This window comes from Meriones unguiculatus, chromosome 6, assembly GCF_030254825.1.
Source record: "Meriones unguiculatus strain TT.TT164.6M chromosome 6, Bangor_MerUng_6.1, whole genome shotgun sequence".
Classification (NCBI taxonomy): Eukaryota; Metazoa; Chordata; class Mammalia; order Rodentia; family Muridae; genus Meriones; species Meriones unguiculatus.
Genome location: NC_083354.1, coordinates 68,245,569 through 68,268,899, shown reverse-complemented (window position 1 = coordinate 68,268,899; position 23,331 = coordinate 68,245,569). Strand labels below are relative to the sequence as shown.

At 44.9% G+C, this 23,331-nt stretch overlaps 1 protein-coding gene and 1 non-coding gene across 3 annotated transcripts; both read right to left on the bottom strand.

Moving 5' to 3' along the window:
* Positions 1 to 1,560: 1,560 nt before the first annotated feature.
* Zbed3 (zinc finger BED-type containing 3) lies at positions 1,561 to 22,984 on the bottom strand. Of its 2 annotated transcripts, none has more exons than XM_021641444.2 (2): positions 22,500 to 22,984; positions 1,561 to 9,013 (listed from the first exon to the last, which is right to left on the bottom strand). In XM_021641444.2, exon 2 carries the CDS (start codon positions 8,997 to 8,999, stop codon positions 8,307 to 8,309), a length of 693 nt encoding a protein of 230 aa, XP_021497119.1. In that variant the 5' UTR covers positions 9,000 to 9,013; positions 22,500 to 22,984; the 3' UTR covers positions 1,561 to 8,306. The 2 variants fall into 2 exon arrangements, with proteins under 2 accessions (XP_021497119.1, XP_060241574.1); XM_060385591.1 differs by lacking the exon at positions 22,500 to 22,984 and adding an exon at positions 21,936 to 22,091.
* LOC132655020 (small nucleolar RNA SNORA47) lies at positions 13,178 to 13,320 on the bottom strand. The gene has a single exon (XR_009592603.1). It is a non-coding gene; the product is annotated as a small nucleolar RNA SNORA47 (small nucleolar RNA).
* Positions 22,985 to 23,331: the final 347 nt, after the last annotated feature.

The following is a 23,331-nucleotide window of genomic DNA, read 5'->3' as shown; positions in this document are numbered from 1 at the left end:
GGCATCATATTCGGATGCCCTGTGTAAGAAAAGGGAGTGTTACCAAGCCAGGGTGGTCTACATAGCAATTTCCAGGCTGAGACCCCATCTTAAAAACCAAACCAAACCAAATAACCAAACCAAACCAAACCAAAACAACCCTGCTTCCAATTAAGCTTCTTTTCTGTTGGGAATTTTAGAGAATTAAAGACAAATGAATCATAAGACTAACTGCTGTGCCCAGATCTTAAGGTCCCGAATGACCATCAGGAGCCAGACCACGTATGCCAGAGCAAAGAGCTTTATTCAGGCTTAAGCTTGGTTCTCTCCATCATCACCAACACAGTGGATCAGAGAGGAGAGCCCTGAGCAGCTGCATAGCAGGGTTTTTGGGGGTGGATTTGAGCAAGAACCCAGAATTCCCTGCTTAGCCATTCCCCTATTATCCTCAGGCTATTCCTTGGATAGGGAATTTTATGATTTTGTTTGTTTGTTTGTTTTTTAATTCCAAGAATTGGTGACTTATGGCCTAGTTCCTGGGACTGATGACTTTTGGGGAAAGGGGTCAGGCCTGGTCCTTTCATAATTACAGAACAATCTGAAGAGTATCCTAGAGTGCATCTGATACCTCACATCCTTGTATAAGCACAGATGAGTAAACTGGGCCCCTCCCACTCTCCATGGCTCAAGCCTGTCAGGAGTGACCCTGCAGCAAGACCCACGCAGCTGTACACTGGCTGGTCTGTTCAGAGAAGGAACCCTTCAAGGAAGATTCATGGCTGTACAAGTGGGTGGGCTACTCAGGTACTCTGCTGCTGAGCTGTACCCCAGCCCTGGGTGTATGTCTTTGCATGGAAAGGCTCTTAGAGGAAGGCAGACTGGGGCAGAGGTACAAAAAACAGGGCTGTGGCCCAGCACAGAACCAGGGAGAGGGGAGGGCCTTGAAGAGATGAGTCCCAGGAGAATGCTAAAAGGTCTTGAAGAATGGCATAAGGTGGAGGGTGCAGTATTGCATGGAACTAAGCTCAGTATTGCTTATGATTGCATGGATGAACATTCTTGAATCATTGCAGTTGTGCATGAAGGGAAAGCCTCTGAGCACGTCTTTTCACCTACACAATGAACATATCATGAAGTTGCTACCTGACTGAATTGTGAGGGGACTTTGGAGACAGGGTCTCAAGTATCCCAGGCTGGTCTCAAACTTGATTATGTAGCTCAGGAAGACCTTGAACACCTGATTCTCTCATGCCTCTACCTCCCAAGTGCAGGGATTACAAGAGTACATCACCATGCATCTAGCAGAGCTAGCACACAGTGAATGCCCAGGAAATGTTAATGTCACTATTTTCACTAACCAGAAGCAGGCAGGATAGGTGTCAGCACTCTAGGGGGACAGTGCAGCAGCTAGGAAGGGCATGGCCACTGGTGGATCCCATCTTGACTACTTCATTGCTTGTACAAATTAACCTCCCTTTCTTAAATTTTTAAAATTACATTTATTTAGTGTGTGTCACAGTGCATGTATGGAAGAATGTAATGCCAGGTTCACAGGACCCTCAGAGACCACCAGGAAGCGACTCGATGCAATAGCAAGAGAGCTTTATTATGAGAGTGATCGAACTTGGGACCCAAGTCTCTCTGACGCAGCATAGAGAAATGGGACCCCAAGCTCTTGAGTAAACAGGATTTTTAAAGGGAAAGTCCGTGAGCAGGGGGTTTCCATGGCAGCAAGCAGGGGTGCACAAGCCTTGGCATTAAAGGATTGGGTGAAGTTTAGCAGGGCAGGGTGACCTATTCTGAGGCACACAATCACAATGGTTAAGGCATATAATCACAATGGCTATTTTTCTAAACCATATCTGAAACATTGAGGAGAATTTTCCCACCCGATTTCCAACTGATTCCCATTGATTGTCTCTATTTTCTATGAAGATTGTCTCTATTTTCTATGAAGCATTTATTCTGTGATATTTCCTGGAAGCTGTTGCTAGGAAAGTTAACTTTGTTTTCTGCCAGGTGTACATTCTGTGATATTTCCTGGTACCTGAATTCAGTTCCCAGTCAAGATCTTTATTTCAAAATGAAATTATATTCAGTCTAACTTAAACTCTTCAAGAACTTGTGGGAATCACTTTTCTCCTTCCACTGTATGGATCAGATCGTGACTGAACTCAGGTCTCCATGCTTGGCAGCAAGCAGCTTTATATCTTGCTGTCATCTTTCTTGTTTACAAGCCAGGCACAGTATCAATACCTCTCCTTGGAGCTGCTGTGTGTTTGATAATGCTGCAAGTGCCCAGAAAATACTGTTAGGCCCATCATGAGCTTAATTTCGAGAAGGGATGAAGAGAACTCAGGAGATGGGTCTCAGTGCAAAATCGCAAGAGGTTTATTTTGATCATTGCACAATGGGGTCACCCCTGCTGATCAGCAAGGAGTGGCACTGGGGGAGACAAAGACCTTGGGTTTTTAAAGGATAAAGCGTGGGAATTTTGAGGTTGCAGTCTTGGCAATTCAGGATTGGATGAGGAAGCTATAAAGTAAGATAATTGGTTAGTCTTAGGTGCTCAACTTTGGCCAATCCTGCCAAGTGTGGATGCAGCTGCAATTAAAGGTGGGGGTGGTTAGCTCATCCTTGAAGATTGGGGCAGTGGGCTTTTGGCTGGAGGTCAGGGTCTACTCAGAAGATTGAGGCCATCTGGGTTGGTTGCTAAGAAACACTATCTCGAAGACAAGGGTCTAGTCATTCTTTTTGCTGAGTGAAGGTCATTGCTTGCTCACTTTTTTATATCTGTCCTCACAGATAGGGTCACATTCCTCCATTCTCTGGAAAGGTACTAAGAGGCTTTAGCTTAACCTGGACCTAAAACTCAAAACTATAGACTTTAGAAGACATACAGGTTACATATAGGTTAGTCTAACCCTTTCAATACTAGTTATCAAGTGTCAGGATGTGCAAGTTGTGAGAGGAACCATGGGCCTGGTAACTGGGCACGGAGTCCAGACCCAGGATGAATAGGTGTCAGTGAGTTGCTGGCAGAAGTTACTGAAATTTTATAAGAAAATGAATCAGGAGCAGAATGTAGAAGATGGCCCGTAAAAAACAGACAAATCAAAATACAACTGGCTGCTTCAAAACTGTCACACACACCACACACATCCGTATGTATGGATATTAATTTTATTAGCCCTTCAAATGTTCCTAGATTGTTCAAATTAAAAAAAAAAAAAAGAGGACAAAAGTTGTCTCAGTATAAACAGTTTGGGATCATGGTTCACACCTTTAGTCTCAGCTATCATAGCTAAGGCAGTTGGATCTCTGGGTTTAAGGCCAGCCTGGTCTGCACAGTGAGTTCCAGGACAGCCAGGGCTGCATAGAAAGACCTTATATCACCAATAACAATATAAAGAATCACCATTTACTATTCAGATGGCCAAACTTTGAGTAGCAATTTGGAGCTAAGATAAAAAATTTGAGCAGGGCAGTAGAAGCCCATGTCTGTAATCTAGCAGAGACAGGCAGATCCCTACCACTTAATTGCTTTCTGAATTCTAGGGTTCCAACAAACGGGGGGGGGGGGTCACACCTTTAATCCCAGCACTTGGAGGCATACATCTTTAGTCCTAATACTCAGAAGACAGAAGCATGTAGATCTCCGAGTTTAAGGGCAGCCTGATACAGACCCAGTTCCAAGCAAAGAAAAAGTTAGATCCAGGTGTGGTGGTTCACACCTTTAATCCCAGGACTTGGAGGCATATGCCTTTGATCTTGGGAGACAGCAGCAGGCACAAAGGAATTACAATGTTTTAATTTAAAAAGCTGCTTACATAGATATATATAAAGGTATATTTAATTTCAAATTTTCAAAAGAACTTTTAAAATTTTAATTGAGTGATAATACTTTTTCTATTACCGAAAAGCATTTTGCCCTAGAAAAGATATAACCCCCCCCAAAAAAAAAGAAAGAAAGAAAGAAACCCTCCAGAGTAGGGTTGGGGCAGAGTTGTCTTTTTTTTTTTTTTTTATCTTTCCAGGAGAATAAAAACATCTAAGGAATTTGGAGACCACTGGACAAATGAAACATCTTCATAAAAAGGATGGATTATCAAGAGAAAATGTGACAAGTAAAAGAGTAATTGGCTAAGTGCTATCACCCATCTCGATCTTGTCTCTTCTGCCCTCTACAGACATAAGCAGCAAATGGTCTTTATGTAATTCAATTGAAAATTAAAGCTGGCTTTGGGGTTGCAGTGTGGCTCTCCTCTCTTCTCTAAACCCATGCATGCTTGTTTAAGGAAAATTCAAAATCTGCCTCATATCAGAAAAGCTACCTGGTATGACACAGCAAAACAAAAAATAAGGGATTGTTCTACTGCCACTGATCTCATAATTTTTTGGTTTTCATTTGACTCTCTAATTTTTTAAGGAATATTATCTCAAAACCTATGATTATTATGTATCTATAAACTTTCTGTCATGGTATTAGTAGTTATTAACTCCTTTTAGAAGTAAGCTTCATCTAGCTTCATATACATGTTTCCAGGTTTGAGTCTGAAGCAAGTAACTATAAACAGTTTGTATACCTCATATGTACTCAGTAGATCATGGTCCTCAATCCTTTCTGAGAGCTGCTGAACATGGTATTTAAAAAGTTTAGGTTTTCTACCACTCCTAACAGTAATCTTTTAGGTTAACAAGAAGATGAAGGGGCCACCAAAGACGAATCCACCACCTGGATTGTGTAACAACCATCACTGGAGAAAAACTGCTCCACGTTTCCTCTGCTGCCTAGTTCTGCACAAGACAATGGATACCTTTGAGTTGACTGTTACATTCTGCCTTATTGGGATTGCCACTAAGCTGACAATCACCAGCTAAAGATCAGTTTTGGACTACAGACTACTTAGGACATTCAAAATGCTGAGTTCATATGACATTTTACAGAATTTTGAACTTAAAAATAGTTGATCTTTAAGATTGCCAAATACAACCAAGCTGGACATTGTGGAAAGCTTAGCAAAAATTGCTTAATATTTGTAAATAGTTTTACTGTATCATTTCTTTTTATTAAGACAAAAGGGGGATATAGAAATAATATAGGAACAATAGGAAAAAGGGATAGATTATTGGATCTACTCTTAAAGCTCTTTGTGTATTGATACAAAATTAAGGTTATAATTGGTTACATTGGTACAGACCATTTGCATACTGATACAAAATTATAGTTTGGTTACGGCATATTATGTAGCAACTCTTTAAGGTATTGTACCTATGTAATTCTTAATAATGCAATGTGAAGTTCTAGTCCTTTTGAAAGCTACTCTTAGAAACTGTTTAAGATAATTAGAAATGCACACTAATAGTGAATCTAATTTGTGGTTTTGTTGGGTACTATTTTAGCTAAACACAGATGTTTGCTAAGTCAGTATATAGCTTGCAACAAGTAACCAAGATATAGAGATAGATTGTCTTCAAAAACGTCAGGATCTATAGATTATGGCATTTAAAGATTGATAATTTTTTCACAAAGAGAAATATCAGCTCCTGGAAGCACCCCTTTTCGACTTCAAAGAAGAGGATGAGCATCAAAAAAAAATTCTTGAGGAGATGGCTTCATTTGTGGCAAGACAGCCTTTGGGCAAGGGATGCCCTTGCTTCTACTGCAGACAGAATGCTGGACAAACTGGATGCAGGAAAGTTGACTGCCAAGCTTTGCAAGGACAAGGTAGGCAAGTCCTTCATTTTAGCTGCTTCACAGAAAAGTCTGTTGGATATTGAGCCAGAAAGCTGAAGATGATGCTCCAACTGACCAGGCAGCCAGCATTTCTATAGTTTTGGAAGCTGCTTGCTCTGTTCTTCCTGCTTATTCAGATAATATTCATCCTTCTCAAGTCTTTGATAGGGCTGAAGACTAAATAGTTATAATCTTACAGTTATAACAAAGTTCTTTAGGATTTAAGATATTTTAGGTCTAAAAAGATGATTTTTGATTGGTATTGCAAGTTTTGATACAAAGTGATTTTAGGTACAGAACTCTGGACTGACCAAGATAGAATACTTCCTCAAGGTTACCAGTTACATATCGACTAGACATTGTGAATGTAATTTTTACCTGATAGTATATAGTTTATTGATGTCAGAAAAAAAAAGTCTTTTACTTAAAAGGGGGGGGGGGATGTTGTAGGATATTTGATCCCATTGTGAATCACAAAATTGTGAACTGAAAACCCTGTTTCTTTGGTATGGTTGAGCCTGTCACACCCCTTTAATCCAAGAACTTTATTTTAAACCGGTGATAATGGTATAGTTTAGTCCTAGTACACACCTTTAGTCTAAGAGCTTTCAGTACACAGGATTTCCATCCAGACCTGAGCTGAGAAGGAAGGTCAGCTGGGTGCTTTCTCTGCCTCTCTGAGCTAGCACAGCATCTGGCTCCCGAGTCTTTATTGGTAAAATAGAACTGTTGGGATTTTCCTTGTTTTAAAGAACAGATTATAATTCATCCTTCTCAGGTCTCTGATCACATTGACAGCTAAGCTAACGATGGTAGCTTATCAGCTACAGATCAGACAATTATAGCTCCTAAACCCGAAGTTTGAGATTTAAAACTTTCTTTGGTTTGTCTTTTAAGTATAAACTTAAAAGTGTTTCTCACTGTGCTTAATTTGCATGAATCCTGTCTTCTGGGCAGAGGGAAGTCATCCCTCTTTCATGATGTGCCATCATACTGAAAAGCAAGATTAAATGAGCTCTACAGGAGGTCTTTTCCTCCCAGAGCTTGCCTTAGGACACCTGTGTTGTGGACAGGCATCACAGGATGGTTCGGTTTCTGCTTTCCCTGAGCTCACCTTAAAGCGTTCATGCTTTTAATCCAAAATTGTTTCCCAAGTCTCTGCTATGCTATGACATAGAGATGTGTGCCTACCGCCTTTTTCTACAATGAGTATTTCATTGCCGATTGCAAATAATTGTGGTGCTAACTTGTAAAACTTCTTTGTAAACTTGAAAAGATTCTTGTAGGCTACAGGAATTCCACCTCAGTCCACCTCTCAGATCAAACGGACGCCATGTAAGTACTGTCAAACAACAGCCTATGTTTCCCACCTTTTTCCTAGTTCAGAGGGTGGGACACCCTCCTCCAACCATCAAGACCATTGCTAAACGTTTCAAATGTACACCTGAGAAAAAGATTCTCTCCCTAACCTGCTTTGTCTTCTGCCCATGTTTGTTCCAGTATCCTGCCAAGTCCAGGTGTTTCCTCCAGTATCCAGGACAGCTCGGAAGCAGCTCTCCACAGGTGCTCCTGTCCAGCCTCGAAGACTGCTTAACCAGGCCTGCACTTTTCTAGACACAGAGGTCCCACAGATCCCGGACAGCAGTGAAACAGCCAGCTCTCTCAGGACTTAGCATCCCAATTTCTTTAGGGCCCCCAGAGAAGCCGCTGCAGGAAGCAGTCAAAAGAACCCAGATGTCCTTATTCCTACCCTTAGTTTTTTAAACAAAAAGGGAGGAGTATTAGTGTAGCGGTGATTCCACTAGCCTGCCCCAGGGACATAGCAACACCTTATGTCATCACCTGCTGCTGCCAGGTGTGTGCCAGATAAAAGGGCCCACCTGCTATCCTGCTCTCTTGATGTTCTCCCTGTCCCCTTGCTCTCTGTCTTGTCCCCACTCTCTCTCCCTCCCTGCCCTCTCTCATGGCTCACTCACTCTACTCCTTCCCCAGACTCCCTCCCCCTTTCCCACAATGAGCCTCCTTTATTACCAGCTCTGTTGGCCTGTGATTCCTCAGTGGCTATGTACACCTTGTAGCAAGCCAACCACCGTGCCCCTACCGCCTGATTATACAACAGTACTGTCAATGGGTCCTCCAGGGAAAGAGGATTCTAATAAAAAGATGCCCATGGCCTTGGGAGAGCAAAACAGGAGTTTCTCTGGGACTGGCCCAATTGGGGGAGGGGTCCATAGATGCTGAAGGAAAGGAGCTAGAGAGTCAATCGAACTCAAGGTCATTTGGAACTTGGTGCTGGGACACGATCATTCATTAGGAAAGGAACAGACCATTTCTGAATAAAGAATCTTATCTTCATTTCCATACCCCTCTCCCTGCAAGGCTTGGGGTGTTCTGAGTCTTTGGTGTTTAGAGAACCTTCTGGTTTTAAAAAGCCTTCAGTCTTAAGGCATTAAATGGAGGTTGCTGGAACGGATTCCTCTTACTGAAAGGTGCATCTTCATGCACCCAAACCAGGCTACCGGAAGAAGTCCTTGGGGTCGCTCCTGGCTCTCAGCAGACTATGATTAGGTTTACACATGGAGTTGCGTCGCTACAGCAGGACTTTGGTGATCTCGTTGTCATGGACATCCCCGTCGGGGTCCTCCTTGAGGAGTGGAGGCCTAGGAGAAGGGGGTTCTAGAACCCCTGCATCGAGGCTCTGCTCCCGCATCCACGTATGCAGTGCTTGGCGCTCGGCCTGAAGCTGGCGGCGCGCCTGCGCCATGGCGCGCTCCTCCTGCCGCAGAGCCCGGCGCCTGCGCTCCAGGGCGCGCTCGGCCTGCCTTAGGACGGCCTCGCGCCGCTCCAGCTCTAGCTCGCGCCGGCTGCCCCGTGCGGCCAGCGCGCCCATTTGCTCCAGCAGGCGAGCCCAGTCACCCTCGGCAGCCGTGGTGGGTCCGGGCGGCGGGCAGGGCACAGAGGGCGGCGAGCTCCGGGCGGCGCTCTTCTCCAGCTCCCGCAGGTGCGCACCGCTCAGGTGCCGCCACAGCGCCCCCGTCCACGCCTGGAAGCCGGAGTGGCCGCCCACTTGCTCCCCGCACAGCCGGCAGGTGGCCCAGGTGCCGGTCGACGGGTGTCCGGGCCGAGCTGGGGCCAGATGGAAGTATCCCCAGGCCTCGGAGTAGGGCGCCCCCACGTGGCCGGGAGCGGCGGGCGCCAGCGCGGGACAGGGGCCACCCTGCCCTGCAGTGTCTTCTGGCCTCCAGGTGTCTTCCATGGTCTCCAAGGGCTCTTCACTCCCCATTCCTTCTGCAGTGTCTGCATCCAGGGGAAGTGGGGAGATAAGGAACAATAGTAACCATTATTACATACACACAGATCCTCTAAACGTAAGCCGAGGACAAACCTTGTGGGCATGTTTTTTCCCCTCTCCTTAATACTCAGCATTATTTAATGTCTACAAAACAACCAAAAACAACCTGTTAGGAACATCTAGCCCTTCTTGTGATAAGCATTCTCTTCCGAAGAACTAGTATCTCTGTAGAAACTGAGCTAAGGGCTAGAGAGGCAACTTGCCCAGCATGCACAGTGCCTGGGTTTGATCCCAAACACCACAAATTGGGAGTGGTAATTAGAACGATGGACTTGTAAGAAAACTGACCATACTTTGAAAATGTGCACATTTTAGGAACTAGCAGGTTGTAACGCAGAGCCTTGCACTTTTGTCTATAAATGGTAGGCCAGGTCTCAATAATCTTGAGGTCCTGGTTATTGCCTGGAGGTTCCCAACCAACCGAGGTTCCAAAGTAGAAACACATGTATGTACAGGACAATTCAAGATGATCTTGGAGTTTGTAGGACACACAGACCCACAAGAAATCAAGTGGAGCAGCCTGAGTTAGCAGGAAAATGACTAGAGAATGCTTGTCTAGGGTTTTTTCCCCCGAGCCTTTTATAGGTACCCAAGACAAATAGTCTGCTTTATTGTTCATCCTAATTACATGGCCCCTCTCAATATTTAGAAGATAGAAAGCTTGTCTGGCACTTCCAGACAAGAGACAGGGGAGGAAAACTGATGGTTCATGCTTTGTCTGCTGAAGTAGCTACACAAGAGGCACCCAGTCACAGTGTCATTACTGTAACGACTGAGTCTTGGACATGTCTGTGTGCATGGGTGTGAAGATCAGAGGACACACTTGTGGGATCACTGTTCTCCTTCCATTTTTCCATGGGTTCTGGGGATTGAACTTGAGCTGTCAGACTGCACAGCAAGGGCATTCCACGGGCCCAGTGACTAGGTATTTTCCGGGAGGAAAACAACTCTCCCAATACAATAACCCTGATTTCCCCCAAGCCCTCCAAAAAGAAGCTGTAAAAAGGTGGCATTTGTTCTTTAGCGAACAAGTCGGAAATAAACCAAATGTAAATGTATGGATCTAGACAAACGTTCTCCGAAAGTTAAAAACAAAACAACAACAACAACAACAACAAAAGTCACTTAGATTCCTTGAGCTCTGATGACTTATCTCAGGTAACATAACAGCTAAGGGAGAACCAGGCTCAGTGCGGCAACCAGTGACTGTTCAAACTGCCAGGTCCGGAGGGAGCAGCAGAAGAGACTACCATTACAGAGTTTATTAACAGAACTGAAGACCAGGGAAATACAATATCTGTATATGTACAAGGTACGTGTGTGTGTGTGCGTGTGTTATATTATGGAGAAAGATTTGGGTTCCCAATTTTACAAAACATAATGGGCATAAAAGGCTAGAAATGTCCTGACATAATAAAAATAGCGGATGCTTTCAGTACCCAATCCCATCTCCAGACAGGACATCTAAATTAAAAGATCAAAGAAATTTCAGAGTTGCATCATACTGTAAATTATAGTTATATGAGAATATCTACCCAAAAGATATGGGCTATAAATTCTTTTCAATGGCCATGGAACCCTCTCTAAAACAGGTCCTCTATAGTCCTCAAAGAAAGTCTTAGTGAATACAAAGGCATTAACAGATCATAGCACAGGTGATCTAGAAATCAACAGCAAGAGTTGCCTATACATTAAAAAAGAAGACCACACATTTTCTTTTAAATGAACAGCGAGTCTTGAAAAACTGAGGGAGATTTTTAAAAATAAAAGCAGAAATCACTAGCATCTGTGGGGTGCTGCTGAGGTGGAGCTTGAAGAGGAAAGTTTATAGCTATGCATGCTACCTTAAAAATCCAGACAGGTCACAAATAAACAGGCTACAGATGCAACCTGGGTCTTACAGAAACAACAAATCAAACACCAAAGGAGCAGACAGCAGAAAACTATCCAGACAGGGACATAAATGAATGAAATGTAAACTAATAATAATAAGTAAAAATAAAACATTCAGCTCTTTGAAAACAAAAACCAACTTCAAAATGACAACTGCACAGCCAATCTAACCAAAATAATGAGAGGATGTGCCAACTTATAAAACTAGGGATAAATAAACTGAAGGATTTACAACAGAGCCTAACGAAGTCTGAGAGACTAGCAAGTATTTTGAAGATGTTTTCTCAAGTACTTTAAAATCCAGAAGGAATGGGTAAATTCCCAGCTGCAAATGACCTACCAAAATGAAAGTCTGGAGGATATACACAATTTAAACAGCTTTATGACAGGTAATAGCATTGAGGTCTCCCAACAAAGAAAGGTAGAGTCACTGCTGAATTCTGCCAAATGTTTAAAAGAAGCTAATACAGGATGCACCTCAAAACTCTTCATAAAACAAAAAAAGAAGCTACTAAACTGCAAAGACAGCGCTACCCCAATGCCAAGAGCAGGCACGGGCACAAGAAAGAAAACTACAGACTAGCCTCCCTGACTGCAGTGGGTTTTGAGGTATGCTCTGCTGATCCCTCATTTCTTCAAGGCTTTGATGGTGAAGGAATACTGAACCTTCTTAAAGGTCTTTCCTGAACCTATTGAGATGATCATGTGTCTTTTGTCCTTAAGCCTATTTATGTGTGCTGTTACACTTACTGATTACATGTTAAATCATTATTACTATATCGGGCAAAACAGCAGTCAATATGATTCAAATAGAGAAAAACAAAGCATTTTCCCTAAAATAAACAACAAGACAGGGTGCCCATTCTCTCTGCTCTTGTTTAATACAGTATTCAAAGTATTATCTAGGGCAGTAAGATAAGAAGAAGAAAGGGGGAAAAAAAAAGATACAAACAGGAAAAGAAGTAGTCAAATTATTTCTAGTTGCAGATGACAAAAATGATCTATCTGTATCACATGAGTATATATGCCTAAGCAATTCAAAGCCAGCATAGCAAAGAAATATTTGCACATGCATGCTGATTGCTGAATTATTCATAATAGTCAAGATGTGGAGGCAGGGGCTGAAGAGATGGCTTATCAGCTAAGAGCATACATTGCTCTTGCAGAGAATGCAGTTCAGTTCCCAGCACCTATATCAGTGACAAATACCTATAGCTCCAGTTCTAGGTTGCTTAAATGCTCCCCCCATATACACATAACTAAAAATAAGTAAAGCATTTTTAAGAAAGATGTGGAATCAGCTTCGGTGTCTATTAATAGATGAATAGATAAGGGGCAGGTAATATACATAAAAAGTGAAATTATGAGCCTCAATGAAAATGGGTGAAACTGAAGAGCTGTATGTAAAGGGAATAAGCCAGACTCAGAAAGACAAAAGTCACATTTTCCCTCAGATACAGCATGTAGATTGAAGTTTATATACAAATGTATGCATCTGTGTGGGACAGGGATGGAGACAGCAGAGAGAGGAGTTTAAAGGGCCAGGGAAGGGACAAGAAAGGCTGACATCATGTCACAGGAACAGAAGGAAGAACCATTTAGGGGAGAAAGGAGACCAGCTCAAGATGGGTGAGGGGGCAAAAAAAATAACACAACAAAACCCCCAAACCCCAAGTGGGGAGAGATACATGTATGCATGAAAATGCCCCAGTGAACCCCAGGTCTCCTCATGCTGACCAAATGTTACTCTAGGGTAAACAGAACGTGACTTTAGTATTAGAAACAGTTTATCTAATTTTTATGCCTTATCTGTTGTTGTTAAGAATACCGTTTCCTCCTGACTTGACTATCCTTTCTGGCTCTTTTTAATTACTAGACATGGGAAGTGATGGGATACTATTATAGTGAATCTGTTTCCTAAGTTTTAAAATGACTACTGCTTCACCGTTGACAGGCCCAGGGGCCTGCAGATCTTTTTCACGTGCCAAGGGCTCAGGGTCCCCATTGCTCATGCACCTCTAACAGTGCCAGAGGTGACCCATTACTGTCAGGCTTTTTACATCCCTGAGAGCCCCGAGCTGGGCTTCCTGTAAGTCCTGGATGCTGAGAGGGGCACCAGGCATGTGTGCCGTCTGCTGGGGAGTTAAGATGGGTCAAGCGGGAGAGCACGGGTTCTGTACGGTGTTCCTCACTGGAGCCAGGGACAAGCTACACTCCAAATGTGGGCCAGCACAGCGCTGCCCCTCCACGGCGGCAAGGAGGGAGGGGCATGCTTTGCCTGGTCAGCCCTTTACTGTCGGAGGTCTTAACCAATGGACAGCAGCACGGAACGGAACTGCCCCACCTTCTCAGTCCTCCAATAGCGGGCTGCATTCTGGCTCCATGTGATAGGACTTTATGTCCAGGGTGGAACACCACTCCAGCCCTGTTGCACGGCCCGAATTAATTTCTGCTTCACCCGTGCAGCTTTGGGGCTCCTCATCACAGCAGAGCATACCAAGAGTTCTTACAAGGAGACTTTTAAAAAGCAAGTAATCCAGTAGGAAACTAGGTAGAAACCTGAGCAGGCAAAAGACCTCAGGGCCAGTTCAATGTCTGTGGGAAGGCGATTCTGTTCTGGGAACTGCTATGAGGGCAAGAATGAGGTGTCATTTTCCATCCACCACCAGAACCAAGGTGGGCAGGCATAACGCCGAAGTCCGGAGGGAGGCGGAAAGCAAGGCACCCTCACTTTCCTACTAAAGGTCTGAGCGCTGTGAGGGAGGCCACCTGGAACTTTCTGCATTCGTTTAAAAACAGCTGAGATTTCTATTCTGTAGAACTAAAGGTTCTTCATGTTTGCTTCATTGTTGTTTAGAGTGGGGATCATAGCTGAGAATATAATGTCTGTTCGCAACAGGGAATATTATGCACTCGTTCAAAGGACAAAAAATCTTCCAGATGTTCTAGAGGAAGTTCTGGGGGCAGATGTTGTAAAGTGTATATAAAAATCCTGTCATTTCTAGATACTACCAGGTCACTATAGCGTTGTAAAGACACAGATGTTCTCTAATCACGACGCAGTTGCATCCTAATGAACCATCAGTTGTAGCTAGCCTACCAAGCAGCACGGCGGAGCACCACCGTGCGTTCCAGAGCAGCAGCTGCTCCCTCTTATGACCGCAAGGCTCCCAAGGGCCTCCTAAGCATCTGCACAGCCCTGCCCAGCTGCCTGTGCTGTGTGCTGCTGGCCAACAAAGATCAAGTGTCAAAATTCAAAGTATGGTTTCTACTGAATGGCTCCCACTTGCATCCAGAACTATACGGAACCATCTCCACAGATTTAGGTTAAAACAAATAAGGGGACACTACAGGCTGAGCTGTAAGTTGACAGGAGAGGTAGGGGAAGAGGAAGTATTACATACAAAAGCCAAAGAAACTCTAAGAAAGCATACGGGGACATGCCTATGGCTTACCACAAAACATGTATGTGGTAAGATCTACATGTGAGTAAAAAGTAACTTTTAATGAACAACCCCTGGGCATCTTAGGTGGGCACAAACCTTACTTGAGGAGGCTCGAGACAGTGCAAAGGGCAATGCCTTGCTAAGACGCTTGGCAGGATCCGCAAGGACAGGCTGTTGCCATCTGGAGGGAGGAAGCGAGTGTACAGGGTCGACCAGTACAGCATGGCTCCCGTGCCTTGCTCAAGCAGCAGATTCTGTGCCCACAGGAAGAGAGGATGAAAAGGGCTCAACCTGCTCCTCTCCTTGCCACAGAGCAGCCTCCTGGCTGCACCTGCTGTAGGTGCAGCTCCCTGATGAGGACTAAGTGCTTCTAAAGGGCAGCAGAGATAGGAGCTATCCAACTCCCCAGCACCATGCACATTTAATACAGAGGAGCGGCTAGTGCTCAGACGCCCCTACACTGAGATTTTAGTGGTTGAAAAGCAGTGTTGCATTTCTGGTGGACATTCAAAATGGAAGAATCTCTCAAAGATTCATAATGCCAAAAACAAAGCAGAAAGATCAGAGAGCCACAACTGTTGTTGGTTAGTAATATTTATATTTGATTTATCTTTCAGTTAATCAGTGTTTTTTCCTAAACCAGCTGTATACCCAAATCACCACACAGAGACTAGGATTTATTTAATTAACCTAGAGCACAATGCTGGGCAATAGTTACTCCATCCTAAACCTCCAAGCCCGCATAGTTTCCTCCCATTCAGATTTTCCATATTATACTTGCTTTTATTCATATCTTAGGTCCAGTTCATCTCTCCTCGTGGTTCCAAGTCCTGCCCTGCCAATCTCTGCTTTCCTACCTCTCTGACTCACTTCCTTCTCCTCCCCTCTGGACCAGGATATCCCACACTAACCTCTCCATTGCACAGCATTCGCTGGTTGTTTTATTGAAAATACAGGGAATAAATGGTGGTATGTTTACACAAACTTGAGACAGCTGATGCTTAGAATAAGCATCACAATACAATGTCAGGATTGAAACCATATAGTGGGGTAGAGAAATCAGCATTTGAATGAACAAGGGTAAATTGTATACATTCCACAAGAACATTATACCAACATTTCCCCCTTTAGGTCCAATAAAAGGCTCCTTTTCTTTTAATACAATAATAATTATAAAACAGTTGTGAAAACTATTAGGTAAGATTTACATGTGCAATATATATATTACATGTGCAATATATTTGGCAACTTAGAAGAAAGTATCTGATTATCCTATCTTGACAAGTTTAGAGTTATATACCTAAATTAACTTCTATCTTTATTGGTATTACCTATATAAAAACATTTTTTTAAATTCTAAACACCTTAAGCTTAATTGTGCAAATATATCTATTTGGTTTTCAGCCCCACCAGAGACTTGAGAAGGAATAAAATTAGTTCCTGGAGTAAATAGGAAGTGCATGTTAGCAGCTTCCAAAAAATAAAAAATTGACAGAAAACAGTTTGCTGCCTGAACAGTCACCCAAAACTGTCTATAACGTTGGAGCATCATCGTCAGCTTTCTGGCTCAGAATATTTGACAGACATATATGTGAAGCAGGAACTATTTAGGACTTGCTTACCCTGTCTTGGCAAAGTTTGGCAGTCAACTTGTCCTGCATTTAAGCTTGCCCATTTTTGGCAGAATTCTGTCTGTTGTGAGGAGGGCATTTTCTTTTTGCCTGGGTGGCTCGTTTGCCACTTTTGAAGCCATCTCCATATGGAGGTTATTCAATGCTCATCATCATCTTTGAGATAAGTGGGGTGCTGCCAGGAGATGACCTGTCTCATTGTCAAAGAATCTTTAAAATAATAAAGACTTTTTTAAATGCCATATTCTTAGGTCTCTGAAGTTTTTGAAGACTTACTTATCTTTATGTAATCAACCTGTCTAAAATAATGTGTCTGTTAAACCTAGGATATATACTCCTGTGATAGATTAGACTAGTGTCTGACATGACTATGAATTGATGAACTAGCAATTAACTTTCATTACCTGATACCCTAAACAGTTTGTAGTAGCAGTTTAAAAGTATTGGAAGTAACCTTGAATTTGTATCAATATACTAAAATTTACCAATGTATTAAAAATTATTTTTGCATCATTATACAAAATCCTACACCAGAGTTAAAAACAACCTTATTTGAGAACAAACTTAAACCTTATTTAAAGCTTTAAGTTGAGTAGATTCAATAATCTACCTTTTGTCTTGTTATTCCTATAAGATATCCCTGTGTTCCCCTTTTTTTCTTTTCAACCCTAATGCAATGTCTGACTGAAACCAGATGGTGGGGTAGAGAAATCAGCATTTGAATAAACAAGGATAAACTGTATACATTCCACAAGAACTTTATACCAACACACAACCATTGCTCCTCAGATTTATTTTTACTTCCTAAACAAACCTTCACACAGAAATAGGTGGCTCATCAGGCAGGTCCAGGGACCTACAGAAAGGTGGGCTGGCCCAAGCTGGGTGATGTCCACACCTGCCTTATCAAGTGCTAGATAACAATGCAGAGCCACTATTATGTGTGTAGCTAGCCGAAAGAAAATAAAAATGGTAACACCTTTCAATTTTTTCCTTAAACACCTTTAAGAACTGGCACAAAGGTGCCAAAAGATGAGATTATTTTGGCTTATGGCTATTTATTCCATCCAACTCTCTTGTCTAAATGTTCACTGTGCATCTCTCAGGGTCCACAAGGACCTCTGCCTTCAGGTAACTCACCATCGGGGGCAGGGAGGAAGGAATGTTCCTTCCAAGGAATTGACAAAGGCAATTCCTTGGTTGAAATCAGATCAGTGTTTGGCTCCAAAGAGAGTTCTACTACGTCAGCGTATAACTAAGGCTCCTAGTTCTACTGTGTCAGTGTGTAACTAAGGCTCCTAGTTCTCCATCAGTGTGTAACCAAGGCTCCTAGTTCCTGTTTTAAACTTAAGCACGTTCAAGCTACATAAAAGTACTGCTAGGATAAAATCAACTCAGCAATGGAAAGTTTTGAGTCCAATTTCCAGGCGAAGGTGCAGGGTGACAAAGTCAGTGTTAAGCTGTCCTGGCACGGGGAGAATGCCACCTTGGCACCACACCTCTAAAGCTCCTGTGGCCGAGCTTCATTTGGGGCCCACTCTTGGGAAGGAGTGATAAGCCAATAACTGTGGGAGATAACAGACTCCCATTCATCACCCCTGCTTTTGAGTCTATTCTCATAGATTTACTAGTAGCCTATCAGGTTAAATCAGAGTCCTCTGTATGACTCCCCAGTCCCAACACAGAGGCTGAAGAGAGCCATTAAAACCTGGAAATAGGGGCCATTAAGATGGCTCAGCAGGTAGAGGCACCTGTTCCTAAGCCTGATGCCCTGAGTTTGAACACTGGGACTCACGCAGTATAAGGAGAGACCTCTCAGAGACCATCCTCTGACCTCTACACACACGGGCACCTACACATTATAACCAAGTAAATGTAGAACTTTTTTAGACCTTTCAATATGGTCTTATACACTGTGTGTATGACTATATATGTACACATGTATATGCATGACTATAACATTTGCCGTGAGACAGGCAGACACTTCCACTATTGGCAAAGAAGCATCGTTTTTACTAATTCTTTTGTTGGTTGTGGTTATGTGTGTGTGCACGCGCACGCACATGCACACACTGTTGGAGACTGAACCCAGTGTCTCACACAGGTTAGGCAAGTGCTCTACCACTGAGCTCTAGCTCCTATAAGTGGAATTAGAAAGAAAGAAAAAAGGAAGAAAAAGCAAACAGAACTGTTAGGTCTCAGATCAGGACAAACAGCTGAGGTGCCTATTTCACACAGGGCCGCTGGCTGGTCCCTCTGCTTCCCCAACAACCCTCCAGCCCTGGGGCTGGGCTTCAGCAATTTTGGCTCCTCAGTCTCTAGGCCTCTTGCCCTCTGGGCTTGCTCTTGGCTCTTAGCCCCTCCTCCCTTTCCCTGTCTCTCCCCGCCCCCCCCGCTCTCCCCCCCCCACTCTCCCCCCCCCCCCCCCGTGGCTCCCTTCAGTTTGGACCCTTCCAGATGCCTCTGGCTTAAATCTACAATAAGCCTCCTTAAGCATACCCGGGGACATCATGTCCTCATTTTCTTTTTCATTCATTCTAAAGCCTTCTGATTGGAAACACACCTTTATTTCAGAGCCACCTTGCTTTGTTTAATACATATGGTCACTACACTATGAAAATTTATTATTTTATGCTTATGCTTGCACACATAATAACTGGGTAGGCCAGTGGCCAACAAACCAGGAAATGTTCTCAAAGCAAAATAACAAGTGAGGAACAGTCCTGTTTGTCCTTCTGTAGTCAAGGCTAATCACGTCAGTTGGGTTTGCCAGGCAGAGTAATAAACAGATATGTGTTGATTGAGCCTGGATCTAACACGAGAAACTGACATTATTATGAAATTCACAGATTACGTGGAAACACTAATCGCACTTTCATTTACTTCACCTAATAGTGGTTTAAACCAAAGCAGAACAGAATAATTGAGTAATTAGCCTTGGCAGTTGAAGTGCCGGGAAACTCCAGTCCACTCACCTGTGATCTGCCCAGCTCGGCTCACCTATCAGTTCCTGCCATGTATTCATATATGTGTAAATAGAGCCAGACAACTAGAAAAATTTGTCTGTAATTATTAGCCCGAAGGCATACATGAAATTAAAAGCCGGAAAAGGGGATGGAGAGATGGCTCAGTGGTTAAGAGCACTTGCTGCTCTTCCAGGGGTCCAGAATTCCATTTCCAGCCTGCAAGTCCAACTGCTCCTAACTTCCTGTACTCTAGCTTTGTGGAATCTGACACTCTCTGTGTTCCACAGGCATCCTCAAATACAGGCACCCTCACATACAGGGACATGCAGCACGGGAGGTGAGGGTATACACACAAACAACAACAAAAAGAAATGTTTTAGGAAATGCAAATCAAAACAATTCTGCGATTCCATCATACACTGGCCAGGATGGCTCTGATCAAAACCTCAAGTGATAGCACATGTTGGCAAGGTTGTGGAGAAAGGGGACTGCTCCTCCATTACTGGTGGGAGTGAGAATTTGTACAACCACTGTGGAAATCAATCTGACACTTTCTCAGAAAACTGGGAATAGCTATAGCTCAAGACACAGCTATACCACTCCTGAGCATATACACAAAAGATGTTCCACCATACCACAAGGACACTTGCTCAACTATGTTCCTAGCAGCTTTATGCATAATAGCCAAAATCTGGAAACAACCTAGATGTCCCTCATCCGAAGAATGGATAAAGAAAATATGGTACGTTTACACAATGGTATACTGTTCAGCTATTAAAAATAGGGCATCATGCAATTTGCAGGAGAATGTATGGAACTAGAAAATATCATCCTGAGTGAAGTAATTCAAATCCAAAAAAAACATGCATGGTATATACACACTTATAAGCGGCTCTTATCCACAGATTATGGGATAACCATGCTACAAGCCACAGATCTAAAGAAGCTAAGTAACAAGAAGGCTCCAAGGGACTATACTTGAATCTCACTCAGAATGGGAAATTAAATAGGCATTGGCGGTGGATGGAGGGAGGGAACTGAGCGGAAGAGGGGATTGGGAGGAGTACAGGGATAGGGATTGGGAGTAGGGAAAGTGGGGGACAGAGGGTCCCAGGTGAGAGAACAGAAATCGGAGGTGGGGGCCATCTCTGGGATATGCCAGAAACCTGGGCTAGGGAAGGCCCTATGGGCTGACTTTAGCTGAGACTCCTAGCAGTGGGGAATCTGGCCTTGAAGTGGCCACCTTCTGTAGCCAGGTGGGACGTGCAGTGGAGGGACGAGGTCACCAACCCACTCACAAAATCTTCTCCCCAAAACTTGTCCTGACTACAAGATGTGAAGGGACAAAGATGGAGCAAAGATTGAGGGACAGCCAACCAAAGACCATACTTGAGACCCACTCCATGAGAGAGAGCCAATCCCTGACACTTTTAATGTTACTCTGCTGTGCTTGTAGACAGGAGCCTAGCATAACTCCTCTGAGAGGCTTCACCCAACAGCTGATGGAAACAGGTGCAGAGATGCACAGCCAAACATTAGGCAGAGCACAAGGAGTCCTATGGAAGAGTTGGGGGAATGATTGAGGGAGCCGGAGGGGTCAGGGACTCCACAAAAAGACCTACAGAGTCAACCTACCTGGGCCCATGGGGGCTCACAGAGACTGAGCCACCAACCGAAGAGCACGCATCGGCTGGTCCTAGCACCCCTGCAAATATGAGCAGATGCACAGCTTGGTCTCCATGCAGATCCCCCAACAACTGGAGTGGGGTCCTCTGACTCTGATGCCTCCCTTTGGGTCCTGCTCCCCTAACTGGGCTGCCTTGTCTGGCCTCAGTGGGAGAGGGTGCGCCTAGTCCTGCGCATCTTAATACGCAACTTAGTACGCCAGGGTGGGTTGGTACCCATGGGGGCCTCCCCCTTCTATGAGGATGAGAGGGGATGATGGGGGAGGGGTGTGTGAGGGGGGAATGGGAGGAGAAAGGGGGGAGCTGCGAGCAGGATGTAAAGTGAATAATGAAAAGATGTAAAGTGAATAACTAAATTAATGAAAAAAATGCTTACTCAAATAGGCCAAATAACACACACAAAAAAAATCATCTTAAAAAGTCAGTAAAAATGACTGCAAAGTGAAAATGTGTTATGAAATAAAGGGTTGAATGTGAAAACATTAGAAAAAGGTTATACATGGACTGATTTTTTAAGAAGTACTGGACCCATAGCTATTAGTGAAGCAAAGATGAAACCTGAATGTTTTAAGCTGAACTCTCAGCTGTTTCTCCCATTAGCTAAAAGGCAAAGCACGCTATTAATGCACTTTAAAATAAAAATTATAAAGCACTATGCCCTAAAGGGAACCTTTATTTCAGCTCAGCGCTATATTAGTTTAATATATGCATATATGCACGTATATATATCTGTATATACACACATACATACATACACACACAGATATATTTGGCTTTGTAACAAAATATTTTTAAGTTGAGAATTACCTGGTTTGGACTCCTGGTCCTTTTACATAATTTCCTATGCCATTTATTATCACCTTCCTCTAACTATTTTGGAGGCCCAAAGCTAGTCCAAGAGTCCGCAGGAGGCGGGGGCACTCTCTGTGCGATCTAGGCCAGCCTAGTCTACACCGGCAAGTTCCAGATCACCCGAGGATCCATGGTGAGACCCTGTCTTTAAAAAAAGCAAAAGCCAAAAAGCAGGCCAGATGGTGATGGCTCATGCCGTTTATCCCAGTACTCAGGAGGCAGAGGCAGGTGGATCTCTAAGTTCGAGGCCAGCCTGGTCTACAGAGTGAGTTCCAGGACAGCCGAGGCCCTGTCTGGAAAAACCAAGCGGATTGGGGGAGGATCAGGCACAACATTCCACTCATTATTTCAACTTATGAAACCAATTCTTCAACAGCTGTTCTAAAGACCTCACCTTTGAGCTCGGCAATCCCAGAGATGTAGTTTTTTGTCCCGACTAAGGAAACATCCCATCCTGTTCAGCAGTAAAGCTTTGGGAAGGGTCACCCAAGGCTTGCACAGCCCACAGCTCCAGTGTGCTAGGAAAGCATCAGCAAACTCTTTTGTTTCTGTCTAGCGGAGGAGGAGGTTCTGGTTTACACCGGTTTTCTCCCCGCGCGCGCGCGCGCGCACACACACACACACACACACACCCACACCCGCACATCCCCGCACACACACGCACGCACGCACAGAGGTGGAAAACGTTAACCAAGTCACAGCCAGCGCCAGACGCTCCTGGCAGGGCCACAGGCCGGGCTCAGTCAGGCTTCCCCGAGGCAGCTTTGTGGGATGTTCCCCACCTCCCCCGGGGCCGGCCCTGGCGGCGGACAGGCCTCTCCGCCAAGCCCGGGGTGGAGGCGCGCCCGCGGGAGCCCGCCGCTGCGGTCTCCCGAGGCCCCCGCGCGCCCCGGCGCCCCGCACCCCGCCACGCCCAGGCCGCGGGCGTCCCCGCCGGCCCCAGCCCCCGCCCGCTCACCGGACGCCGGGCCGCTCGCCCCTCGCCTCCCGGCTCCTCGCAGACATTTTGTCCCGACGGAGGCGCCGCTGCCCCCTTAAAGACACAGAGCCGATTCCCGCGTCTGGGGCGCCCGGGGGGCGGTGACGCGTGGCCTGGACGCCGGGGAGGCCCGCTAGACCTTCCGGTCGGAGAGGGGTTAGAGCAGCGGGTGAAGCCGAGGGTGGAGGGTCGAGGCCCGCGGGAGTGTTTAAGTGGCGCAGGAACGCAGGGATGCTGGAAACGTTCGCGTTAACCTTCCAAGGCAGCTGGTCCAGGGCCTAAGCGGGGCGCCCGGCTCCAGCCTACGGCCTGAGGGGACGCAATTCAGAAGTTTCTGCCATCAAGGTCTAGGGAGGAAAAGGTGTCCCCAAATGCCATCACGGGCTACCGCTTTTGTCCTGCCTGTGCTCTGTCAGCGGCGGCCTGGTTTACACGCTGTTTCTATTCCGCGCGCCAGCTGCGAAGACGAACCTTTTCAGGGTCTGCGGGCGACATGCAGAGAGCGCCTTGGGGCCTCGCAGCTTGAGGGCAATTCCTGTTGTGGGCCGTTTGCTGTTTCAGCCCTGTAAATACTACCACCGTGTAGATTCCAGTCTACAAACAGTCCTGAAGAAGGGACTTGCCGGCTTCCTAGGTGTACCGGCTCCCTCTTATGCACAGCTGCCACGTTTTCTGCCCTTTATTTTTTCATTAGAAAGTTGCACTAGTTCGCTGAGTTTGAATTTGGTGTGTTTGGGCGGCAGGAGTCGTGGGTCTGTGCCTGTGGGCCGCGGCGTCAGTGGCGTCCAGAAGAGGGCGCAGTCCAGAAGAG

What these genes read in the sequence shown, in the direction of transcription:
- Zbed3 (XM_021641444.2), bottom strand. Translation starts at nt 8,999, where the DNA reads ATGGGGAGTGAAGAGCCCTTGGAGACCATGGAAGACACCTGGAGGCCA.